Source organism: Pectinophora gossypiella, chromosome 6, assembly GCF_024362695.1.
Source record: "Pectinophora gossypiella chromosome 6, ilPecGoss1.1, whole genome shotgun sequence".
Classification (NCBI taxonomy): domain Eukaryota; kingdom Metazoa; phylum Arthropoda; class Insecta; order Lepidoptera; family Gelechiidae; genus Pectinophora; species Pectinophora gossypiella.
In genome coordinates this window covers 7,608,928-7,627,594 of record NC_065409.1, presented here as the reverse complement: position 1 = coordinate 7,627,594, position 18,667 = coordinate 7,608,928, and the positions used below count along the sequence as shown (strand labels likewise).

The 18,667-nt window shown below is 40.5% G+C and overlaps 1 protein-coding gene across 1 annotated transcript; it reads right to left on the bottom strand.

The window, feature by feature from the left end:
* Window positions 1-7,693: 7,693 nt before the first annotated feature.
* LOC126367644 (succinate dehydrogenase assembly factor 4, mitochondrial-like) lies at window positions 7,694-8,990 on the bottom strand. The gene is made up of 2 exons (XM_050011269.1): window positions 8,749-8,990; window positions 7,694-7,844 (listed from the first exon to the last, which is right to left on the bottom strand). Exons 1-2 carry the CDS (start codon window positions 8,988-8,990, stop codon window positions 7,694-7,696), a joined length of 393 nt encoding a protein of 130 aa, XP_049867226.1.
* Between the last annotated feature and the right edge of the window lie 9,677 nt (window positions 8,991-18,667).

Here is an 18,667-nt window from a genome sequence, read left to right as displayed (position 1 = left end):
CTTCTTCCTGAAATACGACACCACACACATGCAATCTTAACCTACACATACCTGTCATGTTTAAGTGGCCAAGCCGTTGATGCCAAACATCCGCATTGGATAAGGCACTGGCAGCAACTACAGCACTCTGTGAGTCTTGCCTATTTTGCAGGAGCAAAGAGTGCTTCCTATTGAGTAAGTTACCATCACATACACAACCTTCCAATTTATAAATGCCATTAGTGCAAGCTAATTTAACCAAATAATTATTGCCAAAAGTTTTACAACCATTATCATATAAAAAACAACCTTCATTATTAAATTGTACTTTGTAACCATACTGACATAATTTAGAGACTGATAAGAGATTTGCAGACAAATTAGGGACAAACATAACATCTTTAAAGGTTTTTACCTGTTTGTTTATAATAATGTTCATGTCACCAATGCACGTACTTATCATCTGCTGGCTATTAGCCACAGAAATGTGTTGCACATGTGTTTCTCTTGTGTTGAATAATAAGTCCTTATTGTTACACATGTGATTAGATGATCCACTATCAATGTAAACTTCAGTACTATTCTGAGCGAAGAATGCAGTAGGCTGCTGCTGAATTTCCTTCTTCTTCATGAATTTTTCTTTCTTCAACTTATAACATTTCGGCTTAATATGACCAACTTTGCCACAATGTTTGCAGATTGGTGGTGTTTGCCGTCTTGATACAAATGCAGAAGTAGAAGTACCATTACCATTTTCACCTTTTCTTTGGTATTCTTGCAGCAGTCTGGTACGCACCAACTCACTCTGAAGACTCGAAGAAATACATAAAGTTTCAAGGTTTGACACCAATGGATCATATTCCTGTGGTAAACCGCTCAAGAGGATTTCCGCAATTTCTTCGTCATCAATTACTTTATTTATGTCTGCTAGTTGGTGTACAATAGACATAACCTTTTCTATGTATTCAGACATGTTGTTGAAATGTGAAAAATCGATGCGATGTAATTGTCTGAGGAGCAATACACGGCGATATAAGCCACGGTCCTCGAAGACATCAGACAGCTTCTTCCAAGCCTGTCTTGCGGTTTTAGCCTCACGTACATATTGGTATAGTCCCGGTTTTACGCTCAAACACAAGCGAGCCAGCGCACGTTGGTCGCGCACGGCGTCTAAGCCCGTGACAGCAATGTCCTCATTTCCTTCAATCAGGTCCCATAGGCCCTCGAGTTTCAAAACCATCTTTAGTGCGAATTTCCAGCTGTGATAATTGGCAGCTCCTTCCAGCTTTTCGATACCGCCGTTTGAGCCGCTGAGCAACATAGTCGACGTGGTCGGCGTGGCCGTCTCCATTGCAGAAATATTACCGCCGTCCGCTTGCGACATGGCCAATGCGTACTCAGCAATATCTTACTTGATGCAATAGCGCTATAATCACAGGATGCAAGAAGATTATTCCCACGCTGTGCCCAAAACCTGATGGAGGACGTAGATCGGCAGTGGCTGTGATTAGCACCATTAGCAATGCGGTAAATTGAAAACAGCTTATTCACACCAAATGTATATTTAATTCCTCAAGAATTATTACACTTGTCACACACGATAATGTCAGTCACTAAGTATTAAAAAGTGGTCACAAAAGTATTAGGAAAAAACAGAACGATAAAGCGAACCGTCATGGACGGTGGTCGAGCAGAGAGAGGGAAGAAGTGGAGGGCAGACAATTCGTCTCTAGTCCCCGAAGGCATTGCCAGTGTCAAAAAACATTAAATAATATAAGGCCTTCCATTCACAGTACAATTATTAGTTGGGAGACCATAGACACATTAACAATATATGTAAAAAAACATATAGGATTATTTGCAAAAAATAGCGATCGGCACATTGTTAATACCCGGAATAAAAATAAACTTGCTTTACAAGTCAGTCGATTACATAAGATTACTAAATCTTTTAAGGGGCAATGTATACGTTTTTACAATAAGATTCCCATTGACATTCAGAATTTGCCTTTCAACTGCTTTAAGAAAGTAGTTAAACAAAAACTTTACAAAAAAGGTTATTATAAAGTTAGTGATTATTTAGAAGATATGAATGCATGGGATTAACTGTCTGAGAACTGATATTAGGCAGCTAAATTACTTAATTGTATATCAATATTTTATGTTTATTTTTATTTTTTTTATAAGAACGTCTAGGGCCCTGTGCCGAGGTTTTTTTTCTTGCAGCTTCTTTTCCCCGGCTATACAGGTTGTGAGAAGCTGCAGTAGTTTTAGGCGGATGAGACGTTCGTTATGTAAAAATTGACGATTCAAAGTGTAACTATGTTACCTACTGAATAAAGATATTTTTGAATTTGAATTTGAAATTTGAATCTACTTCAACAAACTCAACATTTTTAAACGTTGCACCACTAAGCATCTAAATACAAGAGAATGAAAACTCCTACCTAGATACAACATCGTATCACGCACGCACGCGTAACGTAGCCGTGCGTAGGTTTAACGTCTGTGTGCCGCGTTGTTCGACTTAGGGCCTGTCCACATCACCACGGCACGACGTCGTCGCCGTGGAACGGTGCGGTGCCGTGGCGCGGCACGTTGCCGTAACGTGGGAATTTACGTTGCCGTACCGTAAAAATGTACCTCACGACACCGCAAAGTTACACGTTGCCGTGCCTTGTAAACTTTCGATACATTCTTCACCAAATAAATAACAGTCTCGTTGTAGATATGGACCGCACAAAACGTATTCTGCTTCTGTTGTGTGTGTAACTTTGCGGTGTCGTGAGGTACATTTTTACGGTACGGCAACGTAAATTCCCACGTTACGGCAACGTGCCGCGCCACGGCACCGCACCGTTCCACGGCGACGACGTCGTGCCGTGGTGATGTGGACAGGCCCTTACATTGCGGCACAGTAAAAATTCAAAATCTTAATTAAACATTTGCGACAAGAAAAACACCCACCATCGTTTTTAGTACAATCAAATAGGCGTTCCATTTTTTTTTTCGTTACGATGTCCCTAACACCCTGTACTGTGAAATTGATTTCGGTAAATGCGTTCCTGTGATACGTCCCAACTTCGTGATTTTCCATTTATCGACTTTTTTCAAAGTCTCAGTTTATCACATGTCTCGCAATATCCTTTTGTCTGAGTAGGTCTTTTGTAGGACTAACTTTCTTAAGTTCTGAGGCTTAACAAATAAGTAGTGATGTCAAAAACAGGACTGACATGTACGAGCTCTTTGAAGTTTTGAAAAAAAATTGACCTTCATGTGTTCTGAGATCGAATGAAATGCCAATATAAAATTGCGATGTCTCGTAGGTAATATTTTTTTGTATTCAGTCTACGATCCTTTTTATCTTTGCTATGTAAAGATCACAGATATTTAATACTTTAAGAGGAGCGGACTAAACATAATATCATTATGTATTTAACAATTTTAGTTGTAATTGTGTTTTTATTGCAAAAGCGGTATATAAAGCGAAAGTTGATGGTAGGGCTGGCAGAAGAAGACCGAGAATGACTTACGATGACCAAATTGGAGATGTCCTTAGAAAAGGTTTAATACGATCTACTCTGACCGGCGTGCGTGTATGAAGCGATTGATGAATGTGGAGGAAGCAAGAGAAGTGTGTCAGGATCGAAGCAAATGTAATTCTATAGACTATAGTCTCTGCTTACCCCGATGGGAAATAGGCGTGAGTCTATGTATGTATGTGTATGTATGTAATTTTAGTTGTATTATTTTTCATTTCTTTTCCTGTTTTATTTTAAAGTAAAACATTGAAAAATATCGACCCTAAGTTCAGCGCATGCTGATGTATCTGTGTAACAAGTCTTTGCTGTTCGTCTTTTGCCATGACATTGGCCCCGATTCCTGCAGACAGCTCCTAATTTTACTTTAAGTTATACCTGTCATTTTCTTATCCTCCGAAAAGGAAAGGGACGGATCATTCACAACTCTTAATTTTAGGAAGAATAAGTAAATTAATGAATAACCCGGGTGAATTAAAAAGGTATCTCGCTGGTATGTAAACCGTTTGACGTGTGCTGTCAACATAATTCTGTCGGGTTATTGGCCAATGTAAAATTTTTAGACGGTTGTTTTAGATTTGTGCTTAAAATTGACGTGTGTTCCATAAATTTTATGCTTATCGATTACCCTTCGAAGAAAATGACAGATATAACTTAAAATTACATGGTATTTACAGGAATTAGCTCCAATTCCGTAGACATGTTAATTCTGCTTCTCTTAAAGTATGAAATGTCTGCCGAAGAGTTACAAAACATCCTTAAAAGGATTATTAGAGGTACAGAAAAATATTTGTCATTTTAATATTATATTGTTTCGTGGATGGTGGTGTCGTAGTGGGTTTTGAGATTGGAAGGAAACTCACAAAGTCCAAGAGAAAAAGAATTTATTCTCTAATCACGCGGTATAGCTCTCGCACAAAGCTACACGGTACACTATGTCATCGTCGCCTCACTATATCGCACTTTACGCGTCACTTGAACAATGCACGAAACACCACACTAACACTTGCACTAAACACTGCACTTCACGCTGCAAGAGACTGATTTAAACACTGTTCTTCACTTCCACTATTTCCTTACTTTCACGTTACCACTGAGGAGCTCGGTGGCGCAGCGGTTAATGCGCTCGGTCTGCGATTGTTGAAGTAAAGCAACTTTCGCAAAGGCCGGTCATAGGATGGGTGACCACAAAAAAAAAGTTTTCATCTCCTCCATGCTTCGGAAGGCACGTTAAGCCGTTGATTCCGACTGCATTAGCAGTCGTTAATAACCATCAATCCCCACTGTGCCCGAGTGGTGGTTTAAGGCCCGATCTCCCTACCCATCCATAGGGAAGGCCCGTGCCCCAGCAGTGGGGACGTTAATGGGCTGATGATGATGACGTTACCACTTCTTCTTGCTTCGATTACTTCAAAAACTATACTGGCTCTCCTTGCTCTTTCTCCTTCTCTAATGCCCTATCAGGTGGAACATCCTTGACTACGCTGCTATGCACCAGATAAGGATGCCGCTTAAAGAAAAAGAGACAGGAGAATTTTACTATAACATTTGAGAACTCTCTTGTCGCGGAGTTTATGTGGTTTGGTTCTAATAGGGTTTTACTTTGTCAAATCCATCACAATATTTTTTAAGGCATATTTGAGACCCAACATTACATCTTCTAAAATCATACCTAATGTTATACGTGAATCATAAATTAAATAAGTACCCTATCTTAACTTCCGCAGTATACGTGGTCGATTTTAATAACATTCTATGAAAAGGCTTTCAGTTCAATATAAAAGCACCTACGCATTGAGAGTTGATGCCAACTATTAATTAATAACATAGAATTATGGAACCAACTCCAAAAATAATTGATTATTGAAAATATTTAAATATTTTTAGTGTTAAATTTTGTATCAAGCCTTGGTAGCCCAATTGGTAGAACGCTGGCCTCTCACTTTGAAGTCGTAGGTTCGAATCCTAAAGCAATGATTGACGAATTTATTTTTGGATCATAAAAGCGGTGAAGGAAAAAGCTGGTTTTCCCTTCGCAGGTTGGAAGGTCAGACAGGTAAAAAGCCGGACCCTGTGAAAAACGGGATAATTAGCTAGGGAGATGATGAGTGTTAAAGTCTGTACCTTCATAAATAAAAAATCCTTTATTTTCGGAAAATCGTTGTATCATTATTATTTATCATGTAAAATTATTTTATGTTTTTTAATTTCAGCGTTTGATTTTGTTTTGTATTTTATGTTTTTTTTGTTGTTTAAAAAGCGTGAATCTAACCTTTCGTAAACTTAATTCACCTGAGCTAATTCACCTAGATGCCTATTGAGATTAAGTGCAGCAGGAAGTTAACATTTTGTTTATTGAAAAAGTAAAGCTGAATATAAACAGATATTTTATATTTTAGATTAAATTTGAATATTTTCCTACACCTTCAGTCACTTCAGCCTTCAAACAGTCGAACATACTGAAAGGCTACGTTCACACGGAGTCATTTTTCACGTATATCGTATACGAGATTTTATCGAATATCGTAGTGACAGCCAAATTTGTATAGCAATTTTTAAAATCGTTCACACGGCGTCTATACGAGAAAATCGCGTATTCGAGACATATTTTTCACCGTATACCGTAGGGTCTTACCACCGGGAATGCGAGATTATCGAAACGATTTTAACGAATGCGATACTCATTGGCGCTTGCGTTTACGTTGAGAAGTTCACACGGACAAACTGGTTTCTCGTACACGAGACGCACGCGGGGGCAGGCAGCCGCCAGTCGTGTTCGGAACGTCGTTTGCTAAGGCTAGGTTGTCTGCTCCAATGTTGATAGTAAATTGTCAAAGCTGGCTATTGACATTCGAAAATAATTAAAAAACACACGCTCATCATTTCTGAGCTCTTGAAAAAACGATGCAAATCTTCTTTCTCGGTGTAATCCCGTTTTTAATAAAGGATGGACCCAGTATTTTCTAGGGCGCCGAAACCTCCTCCTCAAATACCAATATAAAAGAATTGGAACACGGGGATCCATGTCGGTGTGCACTCAACGACTGGCGGCAGGTTGCATCGAATACGCCGCGCGCCGCGGCGGCTGTCACGTGTACGGGATGACCGTATACGAGAAAAAACCGTGGGCCTCGCACCGTGTGAACAGCCGTCCCGTATACGGTACTCCCGTAAGCGAGAAAATATCGAATCGAATAGTCGCCGTGTGAACGTAGCCTATGAACGTAGGTTTCGGCGCCCTAGAAAATACGGCAATCCGTCCTCCATCATAACAAACGACCTTAGCAAACGACGTTCCGAACATGACTGGCGGCTACCTGCCCCCGCGTGCGTCTCGTGTACGAGAAACCAGTTTGTCCGTGTGAACTTCTCAACGTAAACGCAAGCGCCAATGAGTATCGCATTCGTTAAAATCGTTTCGATAATCTCGCATTCCCGGTGGTAAGACCCTACGGTATACGGTAAAAAATATGTCTCGAATACGCGATTTTCTCGTATAGACGCCGTGTGAACGATTTTAAAAATTGCTATACAAATTTGGCTGTCACTACGATATTCGATAAAATCTCGTATACGATATACGTGAAAAATGACTCCGTGTGAACGTAGCCTAAGAGCGCTTGTAGACGTCCGTTTTTTCACCGGATAACGGACAGTCAATAAACGGCTATTTTATTTTTTTTTTTATTTTTAGGGAAATTTACAGCCAAATAACACAAAATATATACAACTCTAACTCAGCAAAAAATAATTCCACATATATGAGTCTAAATAGTTAACTACTTACATACCATACCTTGTATACATATTTATTTTTACCGGATGGATGTTACCTTGGACTACCGTCTATATGCGTTAGTTTTGAACTGGTAGTCAGAGATTACACATGTGTGAAATGTCGAATAATAAGAAAAAAAATCTCGTATTATTCTACTATTTGTACAAGAAACAAAAGGAAATACAAAAACGTAAAGGGTCATTGAAAGTGGAGCACCCGCAATTATTGCATACCTGGTCGTTTCAGTGACCCATGTATGGGTCACGGACGTATGGAGCTAGTCGGTCATGACCCGTATATGGATCACTGGACTGTCAACGTGTTAATACAATAAAAACAAAATAAACAACTGAAAATTTTACTCCCGGATAAATATAATACAAAGATTAACAACTCTTCAAAAATCAACACAGATGCCTTTCCTCTCCCAATCTCCGTATCTGGTCGGCTCTGGTCCCTTTGGGCCTCCGACCTCTCCAGTGTGAGGGTTCACGTTATTTGGCCACGGAGGCAGCGGGTCATTCTCTTTGGTGACCATCAAATTGTACCTGGAATTAAAAGGTTTTGGTATAATATAATGTTTGATAGTAAAATAAGAGAAAACAAGAAGCTTATTAGATTTATACATAAGAAAAAGTTGGGTATTCACACAAATCAATCGCATTTTACTTTTCGACTTATTTTGCGAATTTTATTTATGAATTAAGTAATAATGTGTTAGGGTTCGTAATGTGAATCTGTGTCACGACTTTATTATTTTTCATTTGGAACTGGCAATTTATTTCATTTGTTTTTATTTTGATTTCTTCTTTTTCGAACGGGAACGTTTTCCCGCCTTTTTAAAAAGGCGCTGACGGCAATTTTGTTCGGTTGCGGTAATCTGTTTATGAAGAGTCGGAGAGTTAACATTGTTTATGAATGAAAATAATAACATTATACTTGGCGGGAAGTGAACGTTACTTTGCCTAATTTTCGAACAAAACGTCAAACGATAAAAATGAAGTAATGTGACCAATGAGGGATTTTCCAAGCTAAGTAACCAAAAACAATATAGATGGTGTTCAGTTTAAACGTGATAACTACCTATTTTCTCATAAATCGGGTACATAATTATTAGTATAGAGCTTATATAAAAATAATTGTTGTTTAATATTTGGATCACATTATGGACAGAATTATGTTGCTACCTACATTGCTTCTCTTTATTTTGATCAGAATAATAATGGGTAGAAGATGTATTTGTGCCTGGGTGTAATCAAAAGGGTTATCATATATACCGGAAAACAAAGATAAAAGATTCATATTATATATTACGTAGTTTAAACGAAGAAAAAACTTAACAGCGCCATCTATCGTCTTTTTGGGGAACGCCCATTGGAAAGTCCCTCAATAACGACAGGCTTAAAAGGCTACTAGGCCAGAGCCGTTAAACCCTTTAAAAAAAAACAGTACCTGTTAAAATCAGTAGCCACCATATCCTCCTTCATCTTTTTCTTGAACTCTGCCATTCGTTCAGAATCAACTCTGATGGGGCCCTTAGGTGCTTGGAAGGTTTCCTCATCAAACTCTGGGTCTTCTTTAGTATCCATCGCTGCGTGTGTAGGTGAACACGAGATACTGCGACATATTAAGGCACCGATGTATGGATGGTTGTAGGCCAGTTTAATAGCGTTCACAGTTGTCATACGCATCATGGTTTTGTGGAAACGATAATAATTATTCGTGAATAAGGCAAAATCTTAAAAAATACAAATTCACAGATAGTTCCAAAACTGCTGTCAAAACTGTGACGTAATGCAGATGTGACATTTATTTTTAATCGAATTTGGAATGCTTAATATTTGTCAATTTGGTAGCCAGTTTATTTGCGAAGGTTGAAAAAAGTTTTCATTGCTTTACCAAATTTTGCTTATGACCAAAGAGAATAGAATTCACTACGTTTTACTTGCGAGTTACTGGTATCCTTTACTTTCTATTATTCATAATTCGTTGACGGCTACTTTCCAACTAATCAAATCAATGACGTTTTTCTAAACGTCAAAACACGACATCGAAAAACGTGATGAAATGACTGACTTATTATTACGGTTTTCTTGATTAAAAATCATACATAAGTTACGTAAATAGAAAAAAGAATATGTTTTTCGTTACTTTTAGATCTGAATTTATTTAGTAATCAGAATTTCATAATTTATCTTTTAACCTAGTACATGACCCAATTGTTTAGATGTGGCCATTTTAACCCCCCAGGTCGCAGTGATACCTGCTTTGCCACAAAAAAGGTACAAAATGACACAGGCAAAAAATGAAAATATAAGACACGAAGGTACAAATGAACATAATATTACTGCTCGAGCAGCAATTTTTATTTTTAGGGCTCTTTTTAAGGTCAGACCTGAGTGGATTGCGGTTATTGTGGTAAGTAGATACTTACCTACTGTAAAGTATAAAGTACTTTAAAGTAGGTACCGCAATAATCAAGTTCCACTCAGAAAACCTCCCTGGCAACGGTATAACAGAATACAAATTTAACTGAGTAAGTAAGTAACTGACTCCGTGTATGCCTGATAGCCATTTTCGGAGAATGAGTGGCTTACATTGCAGTGTCCCTGGTTCGAATCTCGACTCGGCCTCTAAACCACTGAATTCGACTTAATGAGTATGAATTTATGTTTAGATCATAGATAAATTGATATCACATCACGATTGATATCATTCTTCTTCTTCTTATCGTGTCGATGGCAAACTAAATAGTATCGGCCCAAAACTTGGCAACAAGTATGGCGCTATCTGCAGCGCTCATCAGATCCTCCTGCGTGCAGGTGTTCGGGCACGCAGGACACGATGTAAGACGTTCCATCGCTTGGGGAACAGTGCCGCACTTGCACTTTAAGTTCGAGCCATCCGAGAAACCCCACCTGAACAAATTGCCCACCTGAGTCCGAAGTCTATTTAGAGACATCCAGGTAAGCCAAGGCAAATCAAGACCTGGCGGAGGTCTCTCGGACGGATATTGATATCACATCACCAGCCCATTAACGACCCCACTGCTGGGGCACGGGCCTTCCCTATGGATGGACAGGGAGATCGGGCCTTAAACCACCACGCGGGCCCAGTGCGGATTGGTGGTTATTAACGACTGCTAATGCAGCCGGGACCAACGGCTTAACGTGCCTTCCGAAGCACGGAGGAGCTCGAGATTAAAACTTTTTTTTTGTGGTCACCCATCCTATGACCGGTCTTTGCGAAAGTTGCTTAACTTCAACAATCGTAGACCGAGCGCGTTAACCGCTGCGCCACCGAGCTCCGATATTGATATAATTAATTGTTATTATCATTGATTGATATCACGTGGTTTCCAGGATTTGAACCAGGTTACTGGCAATAAGGTCGCCCCCTAATACCACATGAGATTTAAACATAGCTTCGAAGAGTCGCTGTATATACGCAGAGCTGTGTAGTACAGTCATAAGCAATATCATGTACCCACTTTAGAACCCTGTCGCACTATCATATTTGACATTTAATGAGACTTACGGTTTAATTTGTCAAAAAAGTTAATGTGACATGGTCTCAAAGTGTATACTTTAGTACTCGTGACCGTACCACTACTAGTCAGCTCTGTTTATATCCTATGTAATAGGGAGCGAGCTTTTACCATTCAATTTACTTACTAAGTTTTGTTATAAGTGTTTGGCACTTAATTAAATTCTCCAAAAAAGGAAAAATGAAATAAAAAAATACTTGTTTATCCAAACAAACATTCTATTCACATTCAAAGCGCACGCAACAATAAAAAAGAACAACTCTATTAACAAAAGTTTTCAGTAAAGGACTGAGAACTTTCCATCGGTTGGCCAGTCGTTACGGAAGCAAAAAGTGCTTAAAGTTTATTTAACTTACCCCAATATAAGGGTAGGAGATGAAATGTCTATTAAAGTATTTACTGGACCAGAACAGACGTGATCGGGAAAGTAATATTTGCAAAAAGTAGGGATGTAAAACTCACTCCAAAGTTGTATTCGTGAGAGATGGAGAGAGGCACAAATATTACGTCTTTATTCCCGAAGTTTTTTAAGTCCCATGTAATAGGGGGCCAGATTACGGGGTACAATGTAGAACCCTTGCCCAAGCATATGGGTGAAGACCTCAACGGTTGCAGAGGCGGAGATGGGAGCCATTGGCACTGCAGGACGGGAGGGGCAAGTCGCTAAGACTGTAAGGCTGCCCCCACATTGGGCGTTGGCCGAGCGTACGCGTTTCCTGAGCGTGCTGCCGGCGTCGGCGCGGCGCGGGCGTCGCGTCAGCGCGCCGTCTGTGGGGCGCGGGCGTCGCGCCATCGAACGCCATGCAAGCGCTGCGCAAGCGCCGCGCCGACGTCGCGTCTTAAGCCCTCGGCCGAACGCGCCGTGCCCCTGGCACTCATTGCCCCCGTCGTCGCCCGCTATGTGTGCGGGGGGCACGGGCGGCCGAACGCCCGTGGAACGCGACGTAAGCGCGGCGTCTGCGCGGCGTTCACGCAGCGCTTGTGCGGCGCTGGACAACGCGAAGCCCGCGCCCCGCAGACGGTGCGCTGACGCGACGTCCGCGCCGCGCCGACGCCGGCAGCACGCTCAGGAAACGCGTACGCTCGGCCAACGCCCAATGTGGGGGCAGCCTAAGCTGGAACCTGAGAAAGGGCAGTAGTAACTGTCAGTACTATTCATAGGCGCATGACAGGAGTCCCAGTACGGCTTTGAAAAAGACTAGTTGGCGCCATCGCACTCGCATCAGATAGAGCACTGCGGGGTGGAAGGCAAGAGGAAAACCACTGCTTTAAAAATGTAGCATGGAGAACACCGACAAGAGCACACGAGAGAATGAACTTGCTACACATTGGAGTCGGGGACGGTGCAATACTGGTGCATCAACGTTTAGTATCTGTGTAAAACGAGGTTTTTGTGTGACACGACCTATTTAGAAAAGAATTTTAATGTATGCCATTTATTACAACAATATATTTTTTTTTTTGCAGTAATGGAACATACAACATGAGAAAATAAATGGTAAATAGGCGACCTTATTGCAAAGCCACAAATCAATACGACTTAAAGTATATGAAGCAATAATGTATTTTACCTAAGTCACATTTAAGTGCTTCTTGCCTATTACATATTCATCACCACCTTATAATTCTGATATCAATTTCAACGAGACCAAAGCAAGCAATACTCAAATATTAATTTCATACCAACATTCTTACATTTTCAATTTGCATTTTGAGTAACTATATGAAATATGAAGACTTTACGAGGCCTACTTTAGGCTGCCCACACACGACAGACTTTTCGTAGGACCGATAGTCGGGCCAATTTTCCCTCCGATTCTTATAAGTTTATAACCGATTTTGTGACTGACTCAACGCACAGTTATTTTTGTCTGTGGCTATCGAGGAAAATAGCACGTCATGCAGGGATAACATGTACAACATGATAAAATTATCGATCGATTCAATACATTTTGTCGAAATCGATAAGTTTGTTCGACATGACTTATTTAGGTTCACATATTAGCACCAATCGACACGTTGCCCGGAGAGGATATGGAGCATACTCCACCACGCTGCTCCATTGTGGGTGGGTAAAGGGTTTAGCGTGCCTTCCGAAGCACCAACATCTTACTTTTTCGGACAATCAGGTGATTCATACCTGCAATATCCTTACCAAACAAAGGACAGTCTCACAAAGTGATTTCGACAATGTCCTCAACGGGAATCGAACCCGGACCTCCAGATTGCTCACTCCAACCACTATACCACGGAGATCACGGTCCAACATAAAATCAGTTACCGATTATCGGAAGTGGGCGGGCAGCCTTATCAAGGACTTTTCCTTACAGCACGAATATTTTAGCCTACGTGTAACCTTCTAAGATAGTTTATTTATTTACTTTTGCATAAACGTAGGTTTAGTACGCTATAAATTCCCGAGTTAGTAGTAGGTAAACTTGTACGCTTGTATGAAAAATTGACAGTTGTTAGACTATAAACCTTTTTACAGGCTTTATAAAGGACGGGCCGTTTTATGAATACTAAAGCATGAATATGATCCAAGTCATTTGCTGTTATTTGGGTATTCTTTTTAGTGATTTGTATAAAAAAAGCTCGTAGCAGCCTCTGTTTTCTAGCGGTAGAGCGGGCAGTTCACGATCTGGTGTTGGTTCGATTCCCGATGGAAAGTCGAAATAACTTTGTGAGACTGTCCTTTGTATGGTAAGGATATGGCGGGCTTGATTTCAGGCGTGCTTCGGAAATCACCTTAAGCCGTTGGTCCCGGATAACAGCCGTAAAACACCTCCTTCAACCCACAGTGGAGCACCATGGTGGAGTATGGTCCATACCCCATCCTTTTGTTTTGTTAAGTGGAGGCCTGTGTGACTGATTGGGACGTCTATGGGCTTTTTATGTTTATTTATGTCTGTCTTTTACCTTTTTAAGCCCAAACAGCTGGACCGATTTGGATGAAAATTGGCGCAGATAGTCTGAAACGTGAAACGGAACGAACACAAGGGTAAGTACTTTAATTACATTTAGAGAGAGTTCATTGTTAGGTGTTACTGCATGAATTATCGTAGGTACCTATGCTTACCTTCAATATAATATTGATCTAATTGTATATTATACTTAAGTATACCTAAGAACATCACCATCTCCGTAGTTATCTCATATTCACGGGACCGGCTTACCTGAACCTGAAGATTTGACAGGTCCGGTTTTTTACAGAAGCGACTACCTGTCTGAACTTCCAACCTGCGAAAGGAAAACCAGCCCAATACAGTTTAGTAGTCACGTACCTCCGAAACGAATGCGTTTTCGATCAATGGATCGGGAATGTGGGTTTCCTCACATTGTTTAAAAATGAAACAGCATGGGTAATGTTTATTCTGCTACTCCAACATATAAAATTAATAGTAAAACGATGCTTAGGAGAGTATCCGGTTTATGGACTCATAAAATTATCAACTTATTAAAAACCGGATGCATTCAGTTTGCAACGTAATAATTATAAAAAAAAAAATACCGGCACATAATACTTAAGTCTGTAGTCTCTGCAACATTGAGTCGTGGCAAATTTTTGGTGATAATTATTTTCCTTTTTTAAGCAATGTTAACACATTTCTTTGACTACCGCTTATTGTGCATGAATATATTCTTCTTCTAATCCTTTTATCCTCTGTTGGGATGTAGGGCGTGAACAGATTTCCGCTCCTCGAAAGCATTTGCAGCCTCTGTAGCTTGCTCCTATGACATGCCGACAGTTTTCAACTCTCGGTCAACTGAGCGTCGCCAGGTCTTTTCGGCCGCCCCTTTTTGCGTTTTCCACGCGCACACCAATATACACGATATAAATATTAGACGCGTATTTTTTAAAGTACATTTATCTTCACATTTAGTCTCGTCTGTCGGATGCCTAACCTGTGGACTAAGATCACCACAGAATGGTTTCCAAGTAGAGACAGACGCAGGCGTGGCAGACCGAGGCGGAGATGGCGCGACGACTTGGATGGTTTCCTGGAAGACTGGCCTGAGGAAGCACTGGAGAGAGAATCCTGGAAGAAATGCCGGGAAGCCTTTGCCCAGCAGAAGACATTGAGCTTGTTTATATTCAAATTCAGAATTCCGCATTCGGGGACTGAGCCCTTAAGGGAAATCACGCTAAAAGGGGGAAAAGCCTTAGTATCTACTTACCTGCATATTTGAAGACTCGTAATTGATGAGTAAGCATTATTTTTTAAGTATCTGGCTTTAAAAATTTTCTCATGTATTTTATGAGTAACGAGGTAATATGAAGAAAAATGTAGAAAATGTACCGATGAGTTGAAAAAGGGATGTTAAGGTGCTTCGGACATGTGGATAATAAATATACTTACGAAAAAGATTTATGATGTGTAAGGGGTACAGTTGGAAGAGGAGGGCCTAGGCGTACATTTTTCTAAATCGAGGATCATGAATTTAAAGCAGATGTAAATAGGTGTTTTTACAAACAGCGAACACATCACAATAAAACACAAACACGCAACAAAAAAAAAAACAGTATTCGTTACGATGTCACTAACCTCATGTATGTGTGCCGAAGAGATTTCTATACGGGCTTAATTTCTTTTTCTGGCCATGCCAAAAAACCAACAAAGAGATTATCCAGCATTATGGACCATAAAATAGGCTACTTGGAAACTTTGACAAATTGGGTATGTAGGCTATGTTGGTTGTATTGATTGACTACGTGCTACTTACGTAGGTACTTTTTACAAAATTTCTAAATTCAAAATTTCAATGGAAGTTGTATAGAAATACAGACGTGGGAGTGATGCTATCAATAAAAGCGGTCTAATGTCATAAATCCGAAAATAAGTTAAAAATAAAAATGAGATTGCCTTTTGATCATCTTAGATTGGCTTCTATTTCTAGAGAAGCATTTTATGATTTATTTTTAACCCATTGAAAGACCTTGTTATAAGCAAAGCGTTTTCTTTATATCCGGGAAGATAAGCAAGTGAACGAAATTATATGTTTTAGTTCGCTTCCACTGCATCATGGAAGCAAATATGTGATATCTTAAGATCTAGATCTTATTTTATCGTGTGGTGGAGTACCAACCTCATCATCCCTGGTATCAGGGTTACTATTGAGCCGCCAAAGGTCCTGAAATGGCTCATGTAACGACTATTTACTTACATCAGTAAGTAGTAATTAACCGGCACCAACGGCTTAATGTGCCTTTCGAAGCACGGATCATCTTACTTTCGGACAATCTGGTGATCAGCCAGTAATGTCCTAACCAAACTAGGAAAACGTCCCCACTGCTGGGGCACGGGCCTTCCCTATGGATGAATAGGGAGATCGGGCCTTAAACCACCACGCGGGCCCAGTGCGGATTGATGGTTATTAACGACTGCTAATGCAGCCGGGACCAACGGATTAACGTGCCTTCCGAAGCACGGAGGAGCTCGAGATGAAAACTTTTTTTTTGTGGTCACCCATCCTATGACCGGCCTTTGCGAAAGTTGCTTAACTTCAACAATAGCACACCGAGCGCGTTTACCGCTGCGCCACCGAGCTCCTCAAACTAGGGACCACAAAGTAATATTTCGGGAATCGAACCCGGGGCCTCCGGATCGTGAGCCCAACGCTCAACCACTGGACCACGGAGGTCGTTTAAGCTCTAAATTTAGTTAAGTAGTTTAAATGTTATAATATTATTATCTTCAAATCCAGTCTCATTTTCCTGCTTTAACTGTGAGTAACAGATCGTCTTTATCTTATTAAATCTCAGTGAAATGGACAATAAGTAGGAACTTCACACAAACTTATACAATGCATTCAAATCACTCATGTTTTATCTATCTGACATCTATTACAATAGTTTAAGGTGCAAATTGTGGTAAAGCTATGTCCGGAAACTACGGTGTAAGTTTGTGCTGATAATAATTGCATCAGTCAATACAATTGCGCGCTCCAGTAGTGCGAATGATCATTGAATAGGATTGTTTGTGTGTAGTTGTAAGCTGGACATTTAGTTTCCAAACGGACTCCATCGGTCTTATCGGTAGCCTAATGGATTGAGCGTTGGGTCCGCGTTTGACATTGTTGAAATACAGGAGGCATTCCTTTAATTTTTTGGTTAGGACATTGCGAGTTAAAACGACTTGCATCCGTCCGATCATGACCTATGCAGGGGTAGTTTTCGCTCACGCGAGTCCCTCTCAAATTCACCGTCTACAGGTAATACAAAATCGTTTCATGCGGAAAGCCACGGGAGCTCCGTGGTTCCTTCGCAATGAAAATCTGCACATTGACCTAGGTCTGCCAACCATTGCCCAATGGCTCAAATTAGCTTCCAAACGTTTTTTCGATTCTGCTCCGCACCACCCAAATCCCCTGGTAGTTGCGGCTTCCGAGTACATTCCGCTTAGGGACGGTACTGAAAAGTATCGGCGTCCGAAGGACGTAATATACGATCCCGACGACCCGATCACTCTAGCCATAGAGGCAGCCAATCAGCTCGCGACACCAAACACTTCAGGTCCCCGATACCGACCCCGCCGGCGTGGTCGACGATTTCCCCCATTCAGCGCTTATCGCTATCGACCCACTAGGGTCGATTAATTCTTTCAAATATTTTTCCTCTCAGACGACGCCCTGAGCCGAGGTTCGCGCCCAACTGGGCACCCTCAGGCCTGTTGTCTTAAACGTTGTACCGGGTGAGAGCCTTCAGCGCTCCCCATTTGTCCGGCCTAGTAGTTAATGCCATCTGCGGCAAATCTACAATAAGTCACGTCAAAAAAAAAATAAAAAAAATTGCGAGTTAAATCACCTGATTGTCGGAAAGTATGATGATTCTGTGCTACGGATGGCCCGTTAAACAGTCGGTCCGGTTATACAGGGTGTTAGTGACATCGTAACGAATACTCAGGGGGATGATTCAGACCATGATTCAAAGTTGATATCAAGTGGAATTTCCTGTCGGAAAATTCAAGACAATTTTAGTGTTTTTTTTTTAATTATTTTCAATTCTATACTTTTGCGATGGAAAATTCCACTTGATATTTACTCAGAATAATCAGTTGAGTCATCCCCCTTAGTATTCGTTACGATGTCAATTACACCCCGTACGGTCACGAGCATTAATATATAATATACACTTTGGTACCATGTCACATTAACTTTTTTGACAAATTGAACTGTAAGTCGCACTAAATGTCAAATATGTTAGTGCGACAGAGTCCTAAAGTGGGTACATTATATTGCTCATGACTGTACAAGTACATCCGGTAGCCATACAAGTGGGTGTGGCTGTTTTAAAATTATTTTCCGTTCCATATTTTTGCGATGGAAAGTTTAACTTGATATCAACTCAAGATCATGGTCTGAATCATCCTTCAAAGTTTTCTTTACGATGTTACTAATACCCTGTATAAAATAATAAAGTACTTATTGATTTTCTCCCGAACAATTATTATTACAGCAACTCTGACTCTGGTGTTGACGAGGTCGATCAGTGGTCTCATAACCCACACGCGAAAAGAAGATTACAACATCTGTCACTTTGCATCATGGAACATTAAAAGTCCTTTATTTAATAATATCATACAAGCTGACCTATACCTTAACCTTAACCTTAACCTTACAGTATATTGTACTTAAAGGTAATTTATTGTCTGTGACAAGCGTCTTCTCAAACAGACCATGTTTTCCTCGACAAAGACGTATAAACTCCCACTGAATTTACATTCCAGCGATAACGGAGCACAATTAGACAATCATTTGTGATATTCATACGAGTAGTCCTTTGAGACGTTTCTATTATACTCGGTATGCATGTAAACATACATA